General features: G+C 40.6%; 1 protein-coding gene and 1 non-coding gene across 3 annotated transcripts in view; both read right to left on the bottom strand.

Moving 5' to 3' along the window:
* The window catches only part of shtn2 (shootin 2), a 9,520-nt gene extending 8,963 nt beyond the window's left edge, over positions 1-557 (bottom strand). For both annotated transcript variants that reach the window (XM_056369329.1, XM_056369330.1), the window contains exon 1: positions 400-557. In XM_056369329.1, coding sequence (XP_056225304.1) covers positions 400-433 — 34 coding nt within the window. In that variant the 5' untranslated portion in view covers positions 434-557. The remainder of the gene's footprint in view (positions 1-399) is intronic.
* A 3,006-nt stretch (positions 558-3,563) lies between these two features.
* On the bottom strand, positions 3,564-3,646 carry trnal-cag (transfer RNA leucine (anticodon CAG)). Its single transcript has one exon. It is a non-coding gene; the product is annotated as a tRNA-Leu (tRNA).
* Between the last annotated feature and the right edge of the window lie 18,418 nt (positions 3,647-22,064).

Genomic DNA, 22,064 nt, shown 5'->3' with positions numbered 1-22,064 from the left:
TTATGCGACTTTTTTCACATATGCAGTTCGACTCCCAAAGACCTGTAAACCCACTATGATGCATAAAGTTCCCCTTTAAATAAAACATATTAAAGTGTGTGTTAATTGATCTAATCAAGACTGAATGTTCAACATTTATAAAATTATAAATCTGCTTTTAAGAAATGATCAACTACACAAAGTAAAGGCGTTTCTCATACACTAATATAGAAGTTAAGTACAAAACTGTTGATCTAAAAGCCCTTAATGTTTTACTTTGCTCCAAACGTGAGTCCATAATAAATAACAGGACCTATTTAGATTTTAGATACTGAGAAGTCTTTCTGAAACTGCAACAGTCATCATGTGACTATATGAAGTGTCTCAGCAGCAGTTTATATCCACATTATCAAGTCTTACCTGCAGCTGCACTGTCCTCATGTTGGACCCACATCCCGTCGTCGGCGTGCTTTTCAAGCTCTCAGCTCCTTGAGAAACTAAATTAAGCTGCACATTCCAGCACAAACAAAAAACTGCTTTCTCTCTCTCTGGGCAGCACTCGCTTTATTATGAAGGAAGCAAGTGAAATTTCTGCTTAAACCCTCCCCTACTGCTGCGATTTCAAAAAAAAAGGGAACTTTTTCCGTACATTGGCCAATGGGTCGTTTTAATCATCATAATCTAATGTCTTTAACGATTTACAGCTAAATGAGAGCTTAATGTATTTTTTGTGTCTAAAGACATGTTATTCCTATGTAAGCATAGATAACCTTTGTTTGATGTTACTCTTGATGTTACAAATGAGAGGAGGAAGTGTGTGAACTTTTCCTCCCTTTTCATATACAGTGAAAAGGGGAAAATGTAGCCTCTGTCTGTTCATGTGGTCTCTGAGGGACGACACTGTCTCCCTGCTGCGAGATCAATGTCACTCAAGCAGCCAGGAGCCGGCAAAGCTGCTTTTATTCCTCTATTAGCATGTGTGCTAAGAGTTCATGACCTCTGAAACATCTCACACCTGCCATGGGAACCAAATAAATTCTGGGTGACTTCTAGGAGCACACTGAGAGCTTGTGGGTTAAGTACGTCTTCCGTTTAAGTCTGAGCGTTTGGTTTTGCCTGCTTGGAGCCCCAGACTTTTTGGGTTTGGTCTGTCAGGGTGAAAAGGAAGATAAGGAAGGATGATGTTGGTTGTTATTCAATATTTTTCCAAAACCAACATTGCATTTCTCCATCCCTGAATACTCTCTGGTTTCTCTACCCTGTCAGTGGGACTCAGTCATCTCCTAAAACAGCTGGGCACTGTAGTTTTTAGCAAACATTGCACAAATCGGAATAAATAGTGCATTTATCAGGGACTACATTTTTATGTTGTGGCTGCAAATGTAACGCCGGCCGGGACATATTCACAGACAATTTTTTTTTTGTTTTATTTATTGTTTTCATCTATAGTGAATGAAGCATTTCCTTTAGGTGGATAGTGGATAGAGACCCACGTGTTGTTATTTATGCAACAACAACACACTTAAGGGAAGGGAAAGGGAAAGATCGGTTATTGAGTATCTCATGACTAATGCATTGTGCAACTTTTTCTGTGTTAAACCAGACCAGTTTAATAATGCTGGACTGATCACAAGTGGATGTTGAACTGTAAGATTGGGTATTTTTGGCTGAAGTTGATTGAACATTTTCTGATACGTTCAGTGTCAACGTATTTGCATAAATATGTAAATTAACAACATATCCTCATTATTTTAATAGTAAATGTCCGGTCACAGTGATGTTTCCTCCAAAACAATGTAGGACTATAACATGGATGAATAAGTTGTCTGTCAGGCTTTGGCTACACAGACAATACTTAATAAATAATACGTAAAATCAATTCATTGTTTGTTTTGGTGTTTTCATGAGATCTGTTTACAAATACTGAATATTGCCAGAACTTAACTTTTGAATTGCCATTAAATACTCCTTATGATTGACATGTGAAAGCAGAGACATCTACCTGAGACCCCAATGGGATAAACTAAATCTTAAAAGAAGTTTCAGGTATTTGACCACAGTCTGTTCCAAGCAGAGGCTTATTAAATACAGTTATGACACCAGAAAATAAAGGATGAAAATATAGGATGCTTCTATGGCTGTAATTAACAGTTATCATTGTTATGAAACAGACATCACAAAAATGTCCACAGGGTGATTTAGATTATCTTTAAAACTCAGAAATGAATTTCAAACATCCACTTTGGATGCTGAAACATGCCGGAGTTTAACGGCGGCCTTGGATACATGCTTTTTAAATTCCAAAAGATATTGGCTGCAAGATTTCTTTATTTGCAAAACAAACATGGGACAATAAACATGTCTAATGATTCCTGGCGAAATAATCAAAAGGACTCATTGAAATTTTACGCTCTTAAATCACCCTTATAGCACAAGCAAAAGCCCGTACAGCTGAACGATAAAAAGCTGCTGTGAGTCATGGCAGTGACGTCCTTGTGATTTAATGAGTCTTTTCTCTCTCAGTGTGTTGCTCTCTTTACAGGCACCACCTGAGCACCAAAGCCTCCTCCAGCCTGTCACCCTGACCTTTACTAATGATTCTTCACCATGTTAATAAAGGTGAAATTGTCACTTAACATTAGCTGTTGTCTGGTGTTTCTTGCAGTGGGCGACATTGTCAGAAAACTCAGTCCTCATTAAAACTGCGTCTTTAAATTCTGGTTAAATAGAGACAAATTAGAAAGGCAGCAGTATTTTATTTTTGAAAATCACAAAGACTAAACAAGGCTGGCTTTTGGTTTCAGTGAGCCGTTAGCCTTTATAACACTCTTTTTATTTCATTTGGAGATTAATTACTCTGCGTTGACTTTAATTTGACAGCTCTTTTGTCTTAATCAAGCACACACAGGCTTCTTCATCAATATCATCACAATATTATTTTATAATACAGTCAAAAGCTGTCCTATTTAGTGTCTAAAAGCAGTACATAAACACTTGATGAATAGTTTGTAACACCCTAAAAAGTAGCAGATAAAGCATTTATTCATGTATTAACTGCTCCTGTGGACCTCCATTATTGGAGGCCGATGTGTAAACAGATACAGTAAAACACAGTTTTTATTATGTAAAATATGTTTTAATGGGAAAAGTTATATTTGCTATTGTTACATTACACAGTACATTAATAAACAGTTTAAATGTCCTTATACCTGCTCCCAACAATATTATAGTGTGTTATAAACTATTCACAAACCATAAAGTTTATACAGACTATACTGTAGTTACCATGCTATTACTTGGTGGAAATTATATTTGATGATTACAGTATGTTGCTGCATTATTACATTTAAATATGATCACTTTTAGGCCAAAGCAACAGATGACAGACTGAGCACGTAGTTTCAAAATAAAAGTCTCTGCCAAACTGATAACAACAAAAAAAACAACTCTCATTTTGACTGAAAAGCAGAAGTTACCGGCAGGAAGCTCCGGTTAATGCCGTAAAACGTGTGAACAGGATGTCTCGAGTGAGTTGAGTCAGAAGTGGGCTGTAGGTTTAAAGGATTAGCGAGTCAAAAACATTTTGTCAGAAGTGGGATTCGAACCCACGCCTCCAGAGGAGACTGCGACCTGAACGCAGCGCCTTAGACCGCTCGGCCATCCTGACGTTATAACGCTCTGACGTCACGAATCGATATAAAAAATTGAACCTCTTAAACTACGATCGTACGATATTGAATATTCGACATTACGGACATCTTAAGACGAGAGTCAGTTGAACAGCTTATAACGAGGCTTAGCTGCGTCACACTGTAACACACACTGTCATTTAAAACAAATACTTTCACGAGGGCGACGGTTAGCAGACGTGCTCTGCTGCCACCATGACAAGAGTTAGCTTGTGGCGCTTCTCACACTTTCCCATCAAGTCACGCGCCGAAGCGAGCTGAAAATTTTACTTTACGATAATTCCCCAAAAAGTAAATAAGTTAAGTAAACACGTGCAAGCGTCCTTGAAACGGTCGTTCGGTTTCATTTACTGTTTTCTTTCACCACTTTTAAAAGAAACTCATCTTACCACACACTGTTCATCAGTTTGTTTCTGCTCCTCAGTGAGGCTGATGATGGTTCCACCAGGTGACATTTCCGGTCATTAGCCTGCTATTTTATTTGTGTTGTGCAGCATTTTTTTTTTACACATTTTTCCGAGACACATTTCACATTGTTAGGAATCCAAGGTGGATGATAAAATGTTTATAATTACTTTTACTTTTAGCAAGAATTTTTTGGAGTTATTTTTCAGTTTGCTAAACGGGCTTTGATCACCCCTGAAAGTACCTGCAGGTGTGTGTTGCACTTTAGACACTATTTAGCAGCAACAGCATTCAGCCTAAGATTTTTACATTTGGTGAATAAACTCATTTATTTAAACGTATTAGTAAGGCAAGGCAAAAGTTTAACAATGTAATTATTATCGACAATTAAGTCCTTAACATAAGACATTAAAATGCATTAAGATGCAAAAGTAAAAAATACAGTAGGTACATAGTCAAATATGAATGGGATTTAAAAAGAAAAAGTTACAGTGTGGGGTAGAATATTAAAGCCTAATTTTTAACGCTATTACTGTGTATGTATCAATATCTTAATGTATCAATACAAATAGATAGATAGATAGATAGATAGATAGATAGATAGATAGATAGATAGATAGATAGATAGATAGATAGATAGATAGATACTTTATTTATTCCCTAGGGGAAACTCAGTGTTAAAGGGTTTGTCATATGCAGGTCATAGTATATTGTTTTTAATTGTAATTAATCAGTTAGGTTCTACTGAGAGTAAAAGGGAGACATCACCATGGTAACAGACAGGCTGGAGAGCATGAAACAATAGTAAAGACCCAATTAATTAAAAAGCATTGGACCATCTGACTAACAAGTATTTCTCTTCTTTGAATGATAAATGCGCTTCATAACCGATAAGAGTAGTTTTTCTATCATAGTGGTTGAGATCATAGTTGGTTTTTATTTCTACCAAACTCTGCTGCAGCTCTGGAGGACAGCCCAAAACAATCAGCAAAAGATGTTTTATTTTCTGTCTCTGGCCTCTCTCGCCTTCTTTACTACTTCATCATGACTGGCTCAGACACCACGCGTGCCTTTCATCCTGATAATCTCAATCCTGGCAACCCCTCCCTCATTTGCATCCACACATGTTGTTGGTCCATGACTCTGTTTTAAAGCAGAGGTTTAATGAAGCTGAATGGACTGATTTGAGATGTGACACTACAGCAGCATCTGCCTGTTTAATACTCATAGGTGACAGATCATTGGGTTTTAACGCCATGGATCTGATGTGTTTTTGAGCACAGGACAAAAAGGGGAACGTTGTGATTATCCGCTGGGTAAATCTACAGTGTTTGTGTGTGAAATGAGCAACTGAGAAATATTATGAGAGAGAGAGAGAGAGGGAGAGCATCACAAACACACACACAAACACACACACTCACCTGCTCCGGCTCTGGCCTACTCAGCACTAATGACTGTGTGATTGGATTATCCGGGCTTTTAGCAGCACCACAGCTGCAGCTGACAGAGACGCTAACCTGCAAAGGTCAAGCCTGGGTCAACAAGAGGTCAGCGGGGCCGTGAACTTTTGCAGAAGACGAGGCCTCGGGCAGGAGATAAGAAGAGGCAGCGAATGAAAGACAGGAAGGTGTTTTTAGCAGGATGGTGACAGACAGATTCGATTTCTGGGAATTCAGAGAAGGGGATGCTGAAAACGACGAGAGAGGAGGGGCGGGAAAGATGTAGGCTAGTGTGTTCGGAGAAGGGAGACGGGATGCGTTGTGACAGAAGAGCCTCGCAGACACTGCTGGCCTCCTGGTGACTCCACTGTACACTAGCAACACAAACAAACAGGGCCACCGCTGCTGCCGCTGCTGCCGCTGCTGCCGCTGCTGCCGCCGGCTCCATCATCTTTAATGTGAGACTCTCCTTTTTCTCCCTCACACTTTCCCCTATCTCTATCATAAAAGCTGTGTCCAAGCCATTACATTTTGTCCAAACAAAACACCAACACTTTTTCTGTGTTTGCCTCCAAACAGAAGGATATCATTTTCCATGACCCCAAACTATCCTTTAACCATCTGGTAGCAGCCAGCAGGAATTTTTATAAGCGCTTAATGGGATATATAATATGTGGGCCATGTTTACCACTTGATATTATATCACCATGTAGCCACAGCTTTAAAGTGCATTCACGTTGCTGTATTTTATGATTCACTACTACATTGTTGTAGGAGACACACATGGATATTTGAGGCTGCAGGTGTAAATGAATATCTGACTGTGTGCTTGCTGAGAATAGCAGCCAGTGAGTCAATTCCCTGCGGGGGATTTGTCTCTGCATTAGTTTAGACCAGAGGATGATGACCGAGTCTATTGGAGTGAGTAAATGACAATATTCTCCTGTGATTAGTTTCAGCGCACGTTACACACAAGCACAGGCAGATTCACACATCGGCCCACTGAGCAGAGGGAGAATCCTCACAGATGTGCACTGGCTACTGCTGCTATTGATCATGCTGCAAACTTCACAGCCATTACAGGTTCAGGAGGTCAATTTGTGCAACTCCAGTTAATCAAAATGGATCAAAAACATTTAATTCAAGTCACCTCCAGAGCAGAGATAAAGCACGTAAACATGCGCAATCAGATGGATTTCTGTGGGATTTTATCTATATGTATTGTATTTTCTATTTTCTATTTAATGTCCATGAAACTCTCCATTTTCTTCCAAAATGATCCTCTAAAGGAGCATGTTTAAAGAAAATGTATTGTCCATTATCTCTATGTTGTTTAATCTTAACACTGTCATGTTTTGCATTTTTAGATAGTTCTTATGTGCATGAATGAATTTTCTTTTTTGTAATATATATTTGCCTATCCACTTGCCTCACAATGCGCTCTGAGGTACATTAAAGTATTTTGACTGTATTTAATTTAGACAAAATCCTTGTATGGCTGCTTCATGTTAAGGTTATAATTTGGGGAATTTGGGAAGTTTCTCTTATTTCGTTAAAATGAAAAAAGACATTGTAAGAAAAAAAAGAAAAGAATTAAAAACTATTAAAAAAATTATTAATATTGCTCATATGCAGTTAAAACCTGATCAGTAAATTCCTGATCACTATACAGCACATACATTTTTACTTTCTTATTTGTCTTATTAGTTTTTTCATTCACCTGTAAAACTATGAACTGCACTAAACTCCACGCAAAGTTTGATTGATTAATGGATTGATGTTTACTTACTACTACTATTAAAAAAACAACACAAAAAAACATCTTGTGTCAAGCAATGCACATTAGCCTTGGGTATATACTGTAAATGCCATGATTGAGTAACTGTAGGCGGCTCTCTGTAAAGAATCCAGTGTGTGTGTGTGTGTGTGTGTGTGTGTGTGTGTGTGTGTGTGTGTGTGTGTGTGTGTGTGTATTCCCTCACTGCAGCTTGTTCTTCCTCTCTGAGCTCTGTAGGTGTCGCTCTAACTCTGTCGTCTGCCACCTGTTGCTCTGCCACATTTCTTCTACAAGTTCCTCCTGCTCGCCTCTAAATCTTCAGACTGCAGGGGAAGAAATTTGAACTTTGAATTTGAATAGAAAACAAAATTAGATACTATGCAAATCAAAGAAATTAAATGCAAAAATTCAAGTTATTACCATGTCGTGTTTAAAAAAAGAAGGCGTACAATAAGAAGTAATGGCAGAGATGTTCTTACATGTTTGGGACTGTGAAATCTGAACAGTGTCTTTTCTACCTCAATAATGTTTTAGTCACTTATGTTTATTACTGAGGGAGTGTAGAAATAATCTGTGAATTCTAATATGTATTTTTTAGTATTTCCTGTTTTGTCCTACACCTGCGGAAGAGGAGTTTTTCATGTGTGTGCTTGTGTTGTGTAATTTCTCTTCTCATGCAGGACCTACATGCAAAGTCTGGAAGAAAAAAAAAAAACACACTTCAGCCTCTGTGCGCCCAACAAAATACCAGACACACTGTCAGTGTCCTCCACGGTTTGGCTTTTGCCCCGTCTCCTGTAGTGGCAGCTACATCACCATCTCACAGTGATGATGTCAGAGGGGAAGCCGTCTGCTGAACCCGGCACAAAGTGGCACAGACGGTCGATCACCGTCTCCGGGTCATGACAGGAGAGGAAGCAGGGTGTCTGGTCATGGTGGGCACACAGTGGCACTGTCTGCAGCTGAACACTGAACACACACACACACACACACACACACACACACACACACACACACACACACACTGAAGTTCATACAGATACATGCATTCACACGCACACACAGTCAGCAGACTCTGGCCTGGCTGATACGGATAAAGGCGTCTGTCTGAATTATTTTTCAACAGCATAAGTTAACATCATTTTCTTGTTATTAAGAATTATTTTATCACCTCTCTCTTAAATCACAGCTGTGATTTATTCTTCTTAAACCTCAGATCCAGTTTGTTCCCATATCATTTGACAACAATTACATGATTGTTCTAAATACTTATTTATTTATCTTAAATACTGGTTTTAAATTCAATGATATTGTATATTCTCATTTCTGTTTAAATTGCTGTAGATCCAACCTTTTTTTTCTTTTCTTTTTTACAACGACAGCTAACATCTGAATGAGCCACAAGACTTAAAATATTTAATTAAATCAAATAAAATATGTTTCAGAGGAAAGTTAGCATCTGCATCATTATTTTTAATGTCTGGCATATAACGTATAGCTACAAAACACACACAAAAAGAGATGCATAAACACAACTTGCTTTTAACTTTAACCGGAGTGTAGTGTAAACTAAAGAATATGTCTGTTTCTATGGAAAACACAACTTCCTGCAGACCGGGCAGAATGATTTGTTTTTTGTTGAACAAATCAACATTAAAAAAATAAAAAATAAAAAAAAGGAGAAAAAAGCTGCTTGTTTTAATACTGAGATTTAAGCCGATTGTACGTCTTTCTCTCATGAACTATAGTTCAGCTCAAACTGAGTCACAGAGCAGATTCTTCAGACGTTACACTCCCCTCACCACTGGTGGAAGAATTCAGGTCGTTTACTGAAGGATATTTTTAACTCGGTCCACCGTGGACTATTCCTCCACCTGCAGTAGCTGGTGTTCATTTTTCAGGTTAACTTGGTTTCAACTGCATATTGTTGTGTTTCATATTTTATTTAATTCTGGTTTAATGTCCTTCCTTTTTTCTTATCTGTTTCATCCTTCATTTTCAGTCTTGTAAGTTTTATATTTGTCTTACTACTTTTTGCTTTAATTCCCTTGTGCACACAGGTCTGCTCTCACTGGACCACCCGCTATAAATAAAGGTTAAATTCAATGAATGAACATGAAAGTGGTAAAGTAATAAAATAAAAATAGTTCCTCGTATGTGAAAGTCCTTCTTGTGGTCAATTAAAATTTCTATTCCATTAGCGTGTGTACCAAAGTATCAAGATAGTTATTTTTTGAATAAAGTAAATATGAATAACTCTCTATTTGAACCAATTTTATGCAAAAAAAATTATTGGATTATTATTACTGACGCATCAAACTGTCAGCAGCATTTAATTGTGCAGCATTCACACTATACACTGTCTGGTATCTTAATCTATAGAATATGCAATTTTACAAGCTCATATTTTTCTGAACATTGAAATCTGCTGATTTGATAATAACGAAGCAGTAAATTGAACATTTCCCTCTGAAAGGTAGTGGAATATAAGTATTAGATATCGTTCAATGGAAATATCCATAATATAGCCCCAAAGTGCCACCAGAACAATTCAGAAATCATATTCATTTTAAAAGCATCCACCAATCACGCTCAGTTCATCAGACATATTTATCTGCAGCAAGTGATTTTCCTCAAAGGTCGTAGACAGTCAGAGACTTACAGCAAATAAAGCTTTGCACTGGAATAATGCTCTTATTATGAAAATCCTTGAAATAAATCTGGAAATACAGGGGTAAAAGGAGATGGGATGACACCAGACGAACCTGGAAAAAAATCTGTATTCATCAGCAAAGCCACACCCATCCCTCCCCCTGTCTTTCTCCCACTATCACTCCATCCTGCCATCATGCCATCACTCCTCCCTCTTTGCTTACATTCTTACATTTCTCTATCGTCCTCATATGTCGCACTTTCTGATTCTTTTCTTGTTTGAGCTTGCCTGAAACTCTTCCATTTTTCATTTTCTTACCTTGCATTTCCTGACTCATTTTCTTTCTTTTCCTTTTTATATCAGTTTGTCCTTGTTTTCCTTTTTTCTTTTCCTCCTCGCTTTTTTCTTTTCCATTTCCAACTTTTCTCTCCCCCAAAAAAATACGAGTATTTACAGCTTGTTCTCCCTCAAACTCGCTTCTTAAAACAATTTTTTTCCCCAATATTTCCATCCTCCTTCTCCCTCCCACGCCAGCCCCTCCTCACTCAGATTTCTTCTTCTCCTCTTCCTCGCCATTTCTCCTCCCACTGTCTCCCTCCAACTCCAAACTATTCCCCATCCTTTCCTTTTTTCCCACCTCAGTCTCTATTCACTCTTCATCTTTTTCCCTACCTCTTTTCCGCTCCCTCCTCCTCCTCTCTGTGCAGCTGGTGGGGCCCTTCCATTAGTCCTGACATGCAGAGGCACTGATTCTGTAAAGGTCGTGACCCCTCGCAGCGGGCTTCGCCAGGGCTTAGTCCTACGAACTCACACATCTGCCTGCCCCGGGATGCCCACTGCGTGCATAACTCACCCTTTACACAGCACACACACACGCACACACACACACACACACACACAGACATACACATTCATGACGGGGTACATATACAAAGTGACACAAAAATGCACAAATGTAGATATACACACATGCACGCACGCTCAGGTTCACACACAGACAACTCCGGCCTGCTTTCATCATGCTGACTTAACCCCTCCCTGAATAGCACCGACTGACTGCACAGCTGCGGTGGTTGTAATGTGTGTGTGTGTGTGTGTGTGTGTGTATGTGTGTGTGTGTGTGTGTGTGCGTGTGTGTGTGTGTATGAGTCAGATGTGCAGTGGGAGAAATCCTGCTTAATTGGACTGCTGCAGGCTTGGGAAAGACCCACAGCCACTCTCTACTTCTCTCTCTCTCTCTCTCTCTCTACTTCTCTCTCTCTCTCTCTCTCTCTCTACTTCTCTCTCTCTCTCTCTCTCTCTCTACTTCTCTCTCTCTACTTCTCTCTCTCTCTCTCTCTCTCTACTTGTCTCTCTCTCTCTCTCTCTCTCTACTTCTCTCTCTCTCTCTCTCTCTCTTTTTTGTCAGTCGCTGTCGTCCACCTGTCCTTGCATTATCCTGTGTTTCTGTGATTAATCGCGGCAGTTGTACAGCACACTGCTGAGCTGCAGTGAGCGCAGGTGTGCTTTGGGAATGAACTCAAATGTTACAAAGAAGAAGCTCAGAGGCAAATTACTGATCCCCATCATCCAACATCTACAACCACAGCAAACAAGCGTTAAGATCTAAGCTCCTTATGAAGTGTGGCTGGAGGCTGTGCACGAAGTTTTTTACAATACAGTTTTACGGCCTTCGAAAGTTTGTAAGTCACCTTTAAAAACTGATGTGTGAAGTTTAAGAAAGTCATTTCAGCTGGCAGCATGTTTGTGCTGCGTATTCCCCACGAATTTCAATGTAACTTTGGTAATTATTGACATAATCTGCACTCAAATTGTTTCGTAATGTTTACATACGATCTACTCTTTGTGAAACCACATCTTTGCAGGACGTGAGGATATTTAATGTAAAGTCATTACCTTTTTAATTTTAACTTACCAATTTCCCAAAATTAACTTCCGCTGGACATAATGAATATACTGGTGGAATGAACATATTACCATAGGCTGCCTTTTGTCCCTGATGATGTAATTAATCGTAATTAATTCTGAGTATTTTAAAACTGAAAATCCAAATTTTTTAAGCATGAATGTGTTCACACGTGATTTTGCGTTAAATTAGTGAAAAGAAGATTATATTAATGCAACATATTTACAATGTGTACCAATCTTTAAATACATTTATAACTGATATAACTGTCGTAGTTTTCCAGGACAAGTGCTTTAACAATAATTGAGTTAAAAGACAAATCGAGTTAAAATTTCATTTTAGTCATTTTATTTTGATCTCAAGTTATCATTTCATTTAGCTTTGTACTCATTCCTGAAAAGTCAGTACATGTTCAGTGTTTCCTGTATCTGAAACTCTTGTTACTGTGACTAAACCCAACTCTAACCTCTTGTATCACCTGAATTTTTACTGATATATAGCTATTTTTGCATCATGTAAATACAGTGTGATCAGAAAATGAATATTTTGAAACTTGAATATCCTCTTTTGTCAAGTGCAAACAGTTTGTAATTCTTTTTTACAGTGATGATCAACCATAACTCAAATCTGTTCCATGTAGGCTAAGTCTTGAAAAAGAGGTTGACCAACATGTGTGTGCACAGTGGTGCATCTGATGAACAACTTCTTGCTATTCCATCCTTGATACATAAAGCTCTTGCTGTTTGTGAATGAAACCTGCTGACTCTGCAGATTTCTTGACTGAAAATTTCCCTCCACAGTCTCGCCTCTTCCCACCCCTTTTCTTTCCTCCCAGTGTATGTCTTCATCTCATTTTACCACTGTTTTCATCCACTGACATCCCCTTCCTCAGCTTTCCTCTTTCATCTCAGTCATCTCTCCCCTCCTTGTTTTCTCCTCTTCCGCCCTTTTCCTCTCCCTACTTCCCCCATTTTCTCTCCCCTCCATGACTCCCTCCTCTCTTCCCTCCTCCCACCCTGAGGCCATCGTTGCTCACTGTAACTGGCAACTTTGCTTCTCTCCCCTATTGTGGTGGTGACAAAGGGGGCCGGTGCCCTCTCGCAGGCTATGTTACAGGCTGTCACATGAGGCGGACACTCTGGGACGGCCCCGCGTTATCTGCTGTGACAACTCAGATTACTTCCACAGCCTCCCATCTGATCAGCACATCCAATTCAATTAGTGGCAATTAGTCCTGGTCCTCCCCCCCGCTCTTCCTCCTCCTCCTCCCTCCTCACCAGCCCACTGTGTCTCTCCAAAAAAGCAAAGCTGCCGAGCTTTGAGCAACTCGCTCAACTTGGCAGGCTGGCTGGTGAACAACTTTGGAGCGACTTGTAGCTCCCCCCCTCCCTTCGTCCTCCAATTACCCTCACACACACACACAATGACTCATTCACACATTCATACTCATATGCACCGCCAGAGCACATATTCAAAGTGACACATCACATAGAAAGAACAGCTTTCTGCACATAAACTCCCACAGATCCAATTCAGGAGCAACACATAGGCATGTACACGAACACAACACACAAGCTGCACGTAAATAAGTGCAGAAACACACAAAATGAAAGTGATTATGATCGTCATTTTTATCATAACAATGGATGAAAGCATTGTGTAATGTGACTAGCATTGTATATAGTGACAAACCCACAAAGAATTATCATCAGCAGAGAATTGTTTTTAGCAAAAAAGCTCTAAACGCCAGAGTAAGCTAGTTGCTAAATGACCAACAGACAAGGTTAGCGGCTAGTTGGTGAACAAAGTTGAGCATTTAGCAGCTAAAGAGGCAGATATTTCTTTCATTTATCTGGTAGAGACCAAAAAAGTAAATATTGGACTTACATTGACCAGGTGGCCGCAAACACGACCCCAAAACAATGCTAACGTTGCTCTGTGTCTGCTGTATGCTAACAAAGTTGCAATATCATTTAAAAGGTGCTAATACATTTAAACATTTGTGTTTACAGCTTGTTTTTTACTGAACTTGAGAAGTTATTGCAGATTGAAGTCGCTCATGTACAGATTAATGCAGTTCGCAATCGTTTTGGTTTCTGACTTTAAAATTAAGCTATCTTTACTTTATCTCCTGTTGATCATCTCATGACCCCTCAGATTTATTCTGTGATCTGTTGAGGGGGCCCCGACCCTCCGGTTGGGAACCACCAGTTTAGTGTATAAATCCACACAGGGAAATAAAAACGAAAATACTGGAGCGAATATAGAAAAATAGCCTGCACTGATGCTCTCTGGTTTGTGGAACCCCTTTGTGTGCCGCTCACCCCTTCTTCCCCACGCTCACCCTTTTCCTCACCCATCCTCACCCCCCTCTTACAGTGGGTCTGCGCACACCTGGCCTTCGTAAATTAGGGCCCTGGAAAACCAGCAAGCGAAGAGAAAAGCGGGATGCATGGTGGAGTGAGGGGAGGGGAGGGGAAGCGGGTGTTTGGTCGACGGGGTCTTTCAGAATTCCAATGGAGCAAAAAGTTAATGACGGCCCTATTGTGTTGTGAGAAAGCTGGCCGGAGGAGAAGTGTTACAGGGAATCACCGCCTGTACCAGTGAGCAGCGACAAAAGGGGGCCGGCCATAAGCTGCATTGAGTTTTTACCATATTTATATCGCTTACATAGCCGCTTTATGTCACACTGAAAAAGTGCACTCACTCGTCCTCACTACTGCTAACGAAAACAGCGTAAATGTGTTTGGAGCGGCAAATAATAAGAGGAATTTGTTTTCCTGACACGAATACAACGGGACAAATGGGTCATACAGAACAGCCCGAATGAGTCTCACGTACTTCTTACCTCAAAAAATTTATTTTTCTAAATTTTTTAAAGGATTTTTAATCATATCCAGTCACTTTCTTGCTCCTTAACTCCCTCCCTTGCCTCCCTCTTCATAAAAGCCACCCTAACACGCCCGCCTTCCCTGCAGGCCTTAATGCATGCTGACAGCTTCCCTCCGTAATTGGTGATCACACCCAGATGGATGGTTCCTTAATTTGCTGTTCCCAATAAAGCCAGGCAGCTCAAGGGAAAAGGGGCAGCAGGGGGAGTAGAGCTGTGGAGGTGGTAGTGAGGGGGGATCCTTGATTTGTTGGTTATAGATACAAGAGCAGTAAACACCTTAGGCTGCGGGCCCAACAGTTTGACCAGGCTTTTGTTCACACGTCCATTGAAAAGCAGAAAGGGGCCCCCTCTTCTGCCTCGGCCCCCCTCCTCCTCCTCCCTTCCTCTTCCCCAACAGGCCTGTTCTGAGCCCCTGCTCCCTCTGTCTCTCTCTAGCTCCCTCTGTTTTTGGTCCAGCCCGGAAAAGAGCGCTGCGTGAGCACTGGAGGATGTATGCGTGTGCGTGTGCATGTGCATGTGCGTGTGCATGTGTGTATGTGTGTGTGTGTGTGTGTGTGTGTATGTGTGTGTGTGTGTGGGCATCCTGGGTTTGAGCCGAGGGCAGGACAAGGAAATGATCTCTTGTGTGCATGTGTGTCTTTCCCCTTTTCATTGACTAAACGGATTGCTGGAGTCCGAGTGAATGTATGAATGGAGGCAAAGAACGAGGTGAAGTTCCCGAGGTTATAGGTTACAGTCTGTGTAGGAACCTCGGTTCATGTGTGGTCGTTTTGGCGCTATTAGGGAGGACACAAATAGGGTGATGGACTGGGTCGAGGTGGAGACCCCCTGGTACTAATGAGGGCAACCTGCAGTGACCCCATGGGTGCAGAGGGTCAAGCTGAGCCTGATGGAATGATCCAAGGGAAGGGTTGAAATGAAGATTAAAAAATGAGACATGGGGCTTTTTAATAAGTGACACCAGCTGCTCTAAACAACATGGAAGTAAAACCTATTTTGGACTGATGTTCACACTTTATTGAACGTGCAATAGATAAGATCATAATGAAGATGGTACTGTGTGAAATTATTGCATTAAGTTGACTCACACACACGCTCTGGCCTTCTGCATATTTCTATATCATAAAACATATCCTGCACCTTGTATATACTTTACATATTTATTTATATATACTACACATTTTACATTTCTAAGTGCAGTTATTCATAAATATCCTACTTGCATTTCTCATTAGATGCAAACAGTGTTTCAGTAGCTGTGTTCTTGTGCCCTTCACAGTGACAACGAAGTTAAATCTAACATAATATAAAAATCTATATTTTCCCTATTCAGATCTAAACTCTACAGTTGTCTTCCATTAATTAAACCAAGAAGAAGTGACAATGTTTGGAGAGCTAAGGCTCCCTGCAACCCTGTTAATTTAATCTCAGCCAGCTGAAGAGGAGGGAAAGATGATACTGTTAAGCACAGTCACTTCCTCTGAGTGAGGTGAGGGAGTGACGGAGGAACAGGGACGAAGCAAATTTCTATAGTGCCATGTAGGCATTTATGCCCCACCCACATTTCTTTTAAAGTGAATCAACAAACATTCAGAGATCATACAGTAACTACATACAACGCACACTGCTGTGTGAAAATGATATAACCATAATTCCAACATACATTAAATAATCAGACAATTCAGGAACAAACAGTTATGAAGGCCAACAGGTGCACTTGTTTTCCTTATAATTGCATGATGTGTCGTTTAAAACGAGAGCCCACAGCTGTCATGTGTGCTCTGAATAAAGGTTTTGTGGCAAATTGCATCTGCAATTTTGTCAGTCCATTAGTTGTAAATAAAAACACAGACCAACTAGTTTTAAAAAACGTGATGGTCTGACGTCATAAATGCCATAGAGTGTAATCATGACATCATATGTTTCAGAAATTATGAAACAATAGCATTGATTAATGCTTTATCGTTATGTTTATAAATATGCAACAACAAGCTGAAGATTTTGGTTACTGTGGCCACTATTAACTGACTTTATTTACTAAGAGAGTTGTTCAGCTTTGCTGGGCATTAAAATGCTTTAAGTAAGCCACAGTTGATTTGCAAAAGCTTTCACACTGTGCCATAACAGCTATCTTGCAGGTTGATTGCATTTCAAACTGTGCAAGATGGGTCTAATAAAATCTTATTCACAATGTAAGATATCCGCTTTGAGTCATGTCAGATTGTGCAATGAATGCCTGGCGAATTGTAGCTCTATGATGAAAACAGGGGGGAAGTATACAAGCAGAGACATGTCATCGACTTGTGTCATCCATCTGTGTTGTTATCGTGTTTGAAAATACAGCAAAACAACATCACAAGCTTCAGGCACACGGCCATGGTTGTATTAGGAGATTATACAAGCACAACCACTGCCACATCACTGACACTTCAACAGCTCTGCACGTCCGCTCTGGCTGATTGGACCTCTGCCCAGGTTCAAGGTGGGGGGAGTTTTAATGACAATTAGATGAGGTCACTCTACTCTTTGTACTTGATAAAGGTGTCATTTGTTATAGTGGGGCTAACCAGCTTCTTCTACATGGATCATAGCTGGTGAGGAAGCTAACTTTTGCCTAGGACCTCCTCAATTAGCATAAGCTATAGGGTATGTGGTCATCATGTTCAAAATTTGTTTAAAATCAGTCAGCTGGAAGCATTCAAGAGTCCACTGGAGTTTTTTACCAGCTCACAGAAATTAGCATTATTAAAGGGGATATTTGTAAGTTTTCTCTGCCACCGAACATGGTTTCTTGCTTGGAGCTAGCGGTGATAATCGACCCTTGACAAGAGCTTCAGCCACTGTCGCGTTTACAAGACAAGAGGTTATAATACACCCTCCGAGCAGCGCTACATCTTTAGCAGAGGCCACAGTGAGTCACTATCAGCAAGTGATGACATGGGACAGGGCTAGCTGGTTAGCATGCTAACTTCATAGAAGAAAAGACATGATAAAAAAGAAGAGTTAACATTGGTGTTGCTTTCCACTTCTGGAGACAACTCTTGGTGAGTAAAAGAAGGAAGTTTGATGCTTGACCTGCAACGTTTCTTCTAGACTGGTAAGTAAACAGCTGTTAATGCTAACTTATAGCTCCTTTAATTAGTTGCTAGCAACAGCTGCTGTTTCAGCCAACAACACTGCAAACCACATACAGTAGCCTGTGTGCTGTACGAGGAATGGATGGTTCAACAGCATAAGGTCAATTACTGCTCATAGAAATATCTACCAAGACGCAGCGATAAATAAAGATATGAGGTGAACACTCCGATGTCATGGACAGAGAGACTTTAGTTAAAATCACACGTTGAACGGTACGATGAAGTGAACAGGTGAAATTCTTGATCATGATGGAGAAGGACAATCACTCAAAAAAGCTTTAGAAATGATGGAAGTCATGATCAATAGCTGACTAAAGAGACACTAATATCCTCTGAAAACTTTTATTCATATGAGACAAGTGCACTTAAGTTTTAAATGAGATACTTAAGACTCCAATGTAACAACAAGTGACTGACATTTACACATACAAGGACATATTATACACTATTAAGATTGTTTTTATGGAAAATCCTAAGTACTTTCTTTGCTCTCTTATTTTTTTCAGACTAAATAGTGAATTTTTCACCATAGATTGCATTCTGCTCATCATTACCTCACCCTTAATTTTCAAAAGCACTCTCTTGTTCTGTTGAGCTCCGAGTAACATATTCCTCAGTGTCACAGAATATGAAATGACCTATTGTCGGTTTGCCTTGAATGCTTCACCAGTTCATCAAGACTTGAAATATGTGATGATAATAAAATATAAGAAGCTTTCTGCACAAAACCTTGCTTTCATTAGTCGAGGAAGCACTCTGCTGTGCATTAGCGCTATGCTTTACTCTTGACGGACATGGAGCGAAGACAGAGGAAGAAAATGAAAGACATTATGATGGATTTAAAAGCAGAGTTTATCAAGTTTAATCTAACTCAGGAGGAGCCCAAGGTTTCAAGACTGTTTGCGGTGGTGGCAGTGGTGATGGATCAACGCTTTAAAGGCCGGGTGCATTGTGCTCCAGGAGACAAATGAAGGCGCCATCTTGTGTCCTTGAGGTGTGATCACTTTCTGAAAATCCACTGACCTAATCAACGGAGATAAGCGCAGGAATGGCTGCGCCACAAAAGCAGCTTTATACCCAAGGCCAAATCTGCCAAGTCAATCTGCAGCTCCATCCATTGATTCACAGCACAATACAAAACAACGCTGGAATGTTCTTGATGCACTCGATGCTTGTTTCACATAATATCACAGCCGTCCTATATGAATACAGGCTAAATGGTCTTTAAAAGTAGAAGCGGAGGTGAAGAAGTGATGAAAAAATGTGGCTTCTCAGGCGTTCGGGTGCACACACAAAACGAGAGGAGGAGGGAAGCGTCCTTGATTCCTGCAACTGCAGTAAAAGTGTAAATTGGCTTTGGGTCTTGAAAAGGAGATTCAGATAGCAGAGCCATAGTTATCAGTGGGAAAAGGGAGAGGGAGACTGTGGCCTCTCCTCCTGTTACACCAACGTTCAAATTTATTGTGCAGAAAGGCAAAATAACAATGTGTAATCTTGACTTTTTATGTTTTCAGCTGCGTGTCTTTGTATGCAGAGGGAAGATTCATTCAGCTCTGTGAAAGGTTGAAAAATTGAAAATGGGAACAGAGTCACAGAGTCGGCTGCAATTATGTGTTGTCATGTAAGTGTGTATGTGCGTGCGCGCGTCACACTGCCACACAATACAACATTGATGGGTCACCTACAATTCTTTCGACTAAACGGTTGTTTGTCTGCATGTTCGACCTGCGTTGGGCCTTGACACTACTGTTTGCAGATGGGACCGAAAATATGCTTTTGAAATAGTTTTCGTCCTCAGACAACGCAAGCGATTGCACAACGTTGCATCTGCAAACCTTCGAAATGTGCTCAGTAAAAAATGCTCAGCTGCAATCTGCTGCTATTTCTGAAGCCATGACTTTATATAACTGTCCTGTAAAATACTGGTTTCATTTTAATCTTACGGAGCGAGGTCACTGGTGAACATACAGACTCACTTTTTACTGTACACACTATAAACTATATTAAATATATATTATATGACACTTGAAATATGTAATCATTTATTTTCAGTGATCAAAGTGAAATTTTCTTTAAATTTTTAAGTTAATTCTTTACCTTGGAAACACCGGTTGCCACAAGATCCTTTTAGTAGCAGCTCTGGAGCTTTTGATCATATCACATGATCTTCATCAGTAGATGGAGCGCGTCCAGTGTGATTGTGAGCAAGTTTGTGGTACGATTGTTTTGTCATCTGCTGTTTCCCAGGTCAAGAATGAACTTTTAGGCTCATCTTTTAAACGAAGGTGTCTATTGAATTTCACATGTAAGTTTCTACACATAACCATAAAAACAATGTCTTACCTCAGTCGCTATGAGCAGATGTTGTGTTTTTGCGAGAGCTGATATTAGGAAAACAACTGAAATACATTTTCAGTGAACAACTGAAGCGGCCATTTTGACTTGTCGCAGAAGGAAAAGCACAGGTGTAACTATTAACTTTAACGATGGCTCTTTTCTATTCAAGTGTCCCAGTGAGTCGTGACAGTGAGTCGTGCACGAACAACACCGTGACCCTGACGCTGAAGCAACTAAAAGGAATTCAGCCATTATTAATTTCAGTGACTACACCTGTGCTTTTTCTTACTGTGACATGACAAAGATGTATTTTAAACACACACCTTGCACTGGCTTTTTTCCAATACGAAAACGTCTTGTTCTTACCAAACAAATCAACACATCTTTCATCATCTCACATCCTCTCCCTCGCATCGTTCTCGCTGCTCGGTTTTCTTTTGGGGTCGGTTTTGGTTCTCAGGAATGCAGCTGTGAATCTTCTGGGCGAGCTTAAGCCGACTCTTGTGCGAATCGTGTCAAAACAAGCAGACGTCACTTAGTCCGCGAGAGCAGAGAGGAGCTGAGAGAGGCCGAGAGAGGCAGGCGGGCTCGGGGCCTCCACTGAGCTGTCCGGCCCTTAAGGTCACCTGGCAATTAACCTCTGACCGGGCAGCAGGTCCCCGCCCTAATTTCTTAGCGTGTCTGTCTTCTTAAACTTCCTCCACATTTGTCTGTGTACAGGGCGAGGTACACTTTCATCTGATGCGGCATATTTTGATTTATCATCATTATGGTCAAGTAGTGGAGGTGACAGGGGAACACTCTATATTTCTGTTCCTGTGTAGTAAAATGAATAAAATCTAAAATCTAATTTTATGTTCAGTGAGGCTGCTGACAGGCTTCATCATAAGAGCCCATCTGAAGGTCTGTTTCTCCCTCTCTGTCGTCTTGCTGCCTTCCGTTTCCCTCCTACAACCCCTCTCTTCGTCTGCTCGGTCAAACTAATCCAAACCACCCTTCTTCTCTCCCCCTCCCCGCGACCCTTGACCCTACGCACCTCTTTGAATGTCACATGACCGTGCAGGTGTGGAGGGGTCTCTGCCCCGGCCGACCCCCAATTAGTGACCCTAATTAGTGGAGGGGCCCCCCTGATGGGCCGCTGAGCTGCTTTATGGGAGGAGGGAGGAGGTGGGGAGGAAGGAGAGCATGGGAGGGGAGGGTGGGGGTGGCAGGACAGTGATGCATTCCTAAAGGTCTGTGGACCCTCCAGAAACACACACAAACACATACGGTGGCTGGTAAAGGAAAAACAGAGCCAACATGGAGCTGAGAGCTCATTTGTTGACGCACAACAAACAGCTTTTGATCTGGAATTGATCCGGCGCTCACTTACACACAAGACGTTACACAGGAGTCCAGAGTGAAGCATCAGGTGAACATGACGCAGTACATTTCATGTACCGGTCTTCCTTGTTTATTTCTTTTGTAAAGAGACAAATAGATTACACAGAGTTTCATTTGAAAAACAAACTCACACCACAGGTTTTTAAAGTGAAGGAATCTCTTTCAGCTTCACGGTTTTTACTCCATTAGATCAAATGTAACACCAGTTTTCTACCATTCCAGGAAAAACCGTCTTTTGGATTCACTGTGACCAGCTGTGTCAAATAATAACATCTGGATTTTGAGCGAAGCTGTTGCAGGTGTTTGTTGGTCTGCAGAGCTTCAGTTGCATCACTGCTGGAAATCACGATATTGTCTGCATATAAAACACTTTCTCAAATATAAATGGAAAAATAGCAAAACGTGACTGTTCACAACAGAAACTCAATGTGCAACTATCAAGAAAATAAGCTTTTTTGTTGCTTAG

This window comes from Seriola aureovittata, chromosome 23 (genome assembly GCF_021018895.1).
Source record: "Seriola aureovittata isolate HTS-2021-v1 ecotype China chromosome 23, ASM2101889v1, whole genome shotgun sequence".
NCBI lineage: Eukaryota > Metazoa > Chordata > Actinopteri > Carangiformes > Carangidae > Seriola > Seriola aureovittata.
This window is presented reverse-complemented; position numbering and strand designations above follow the sequence as displayed.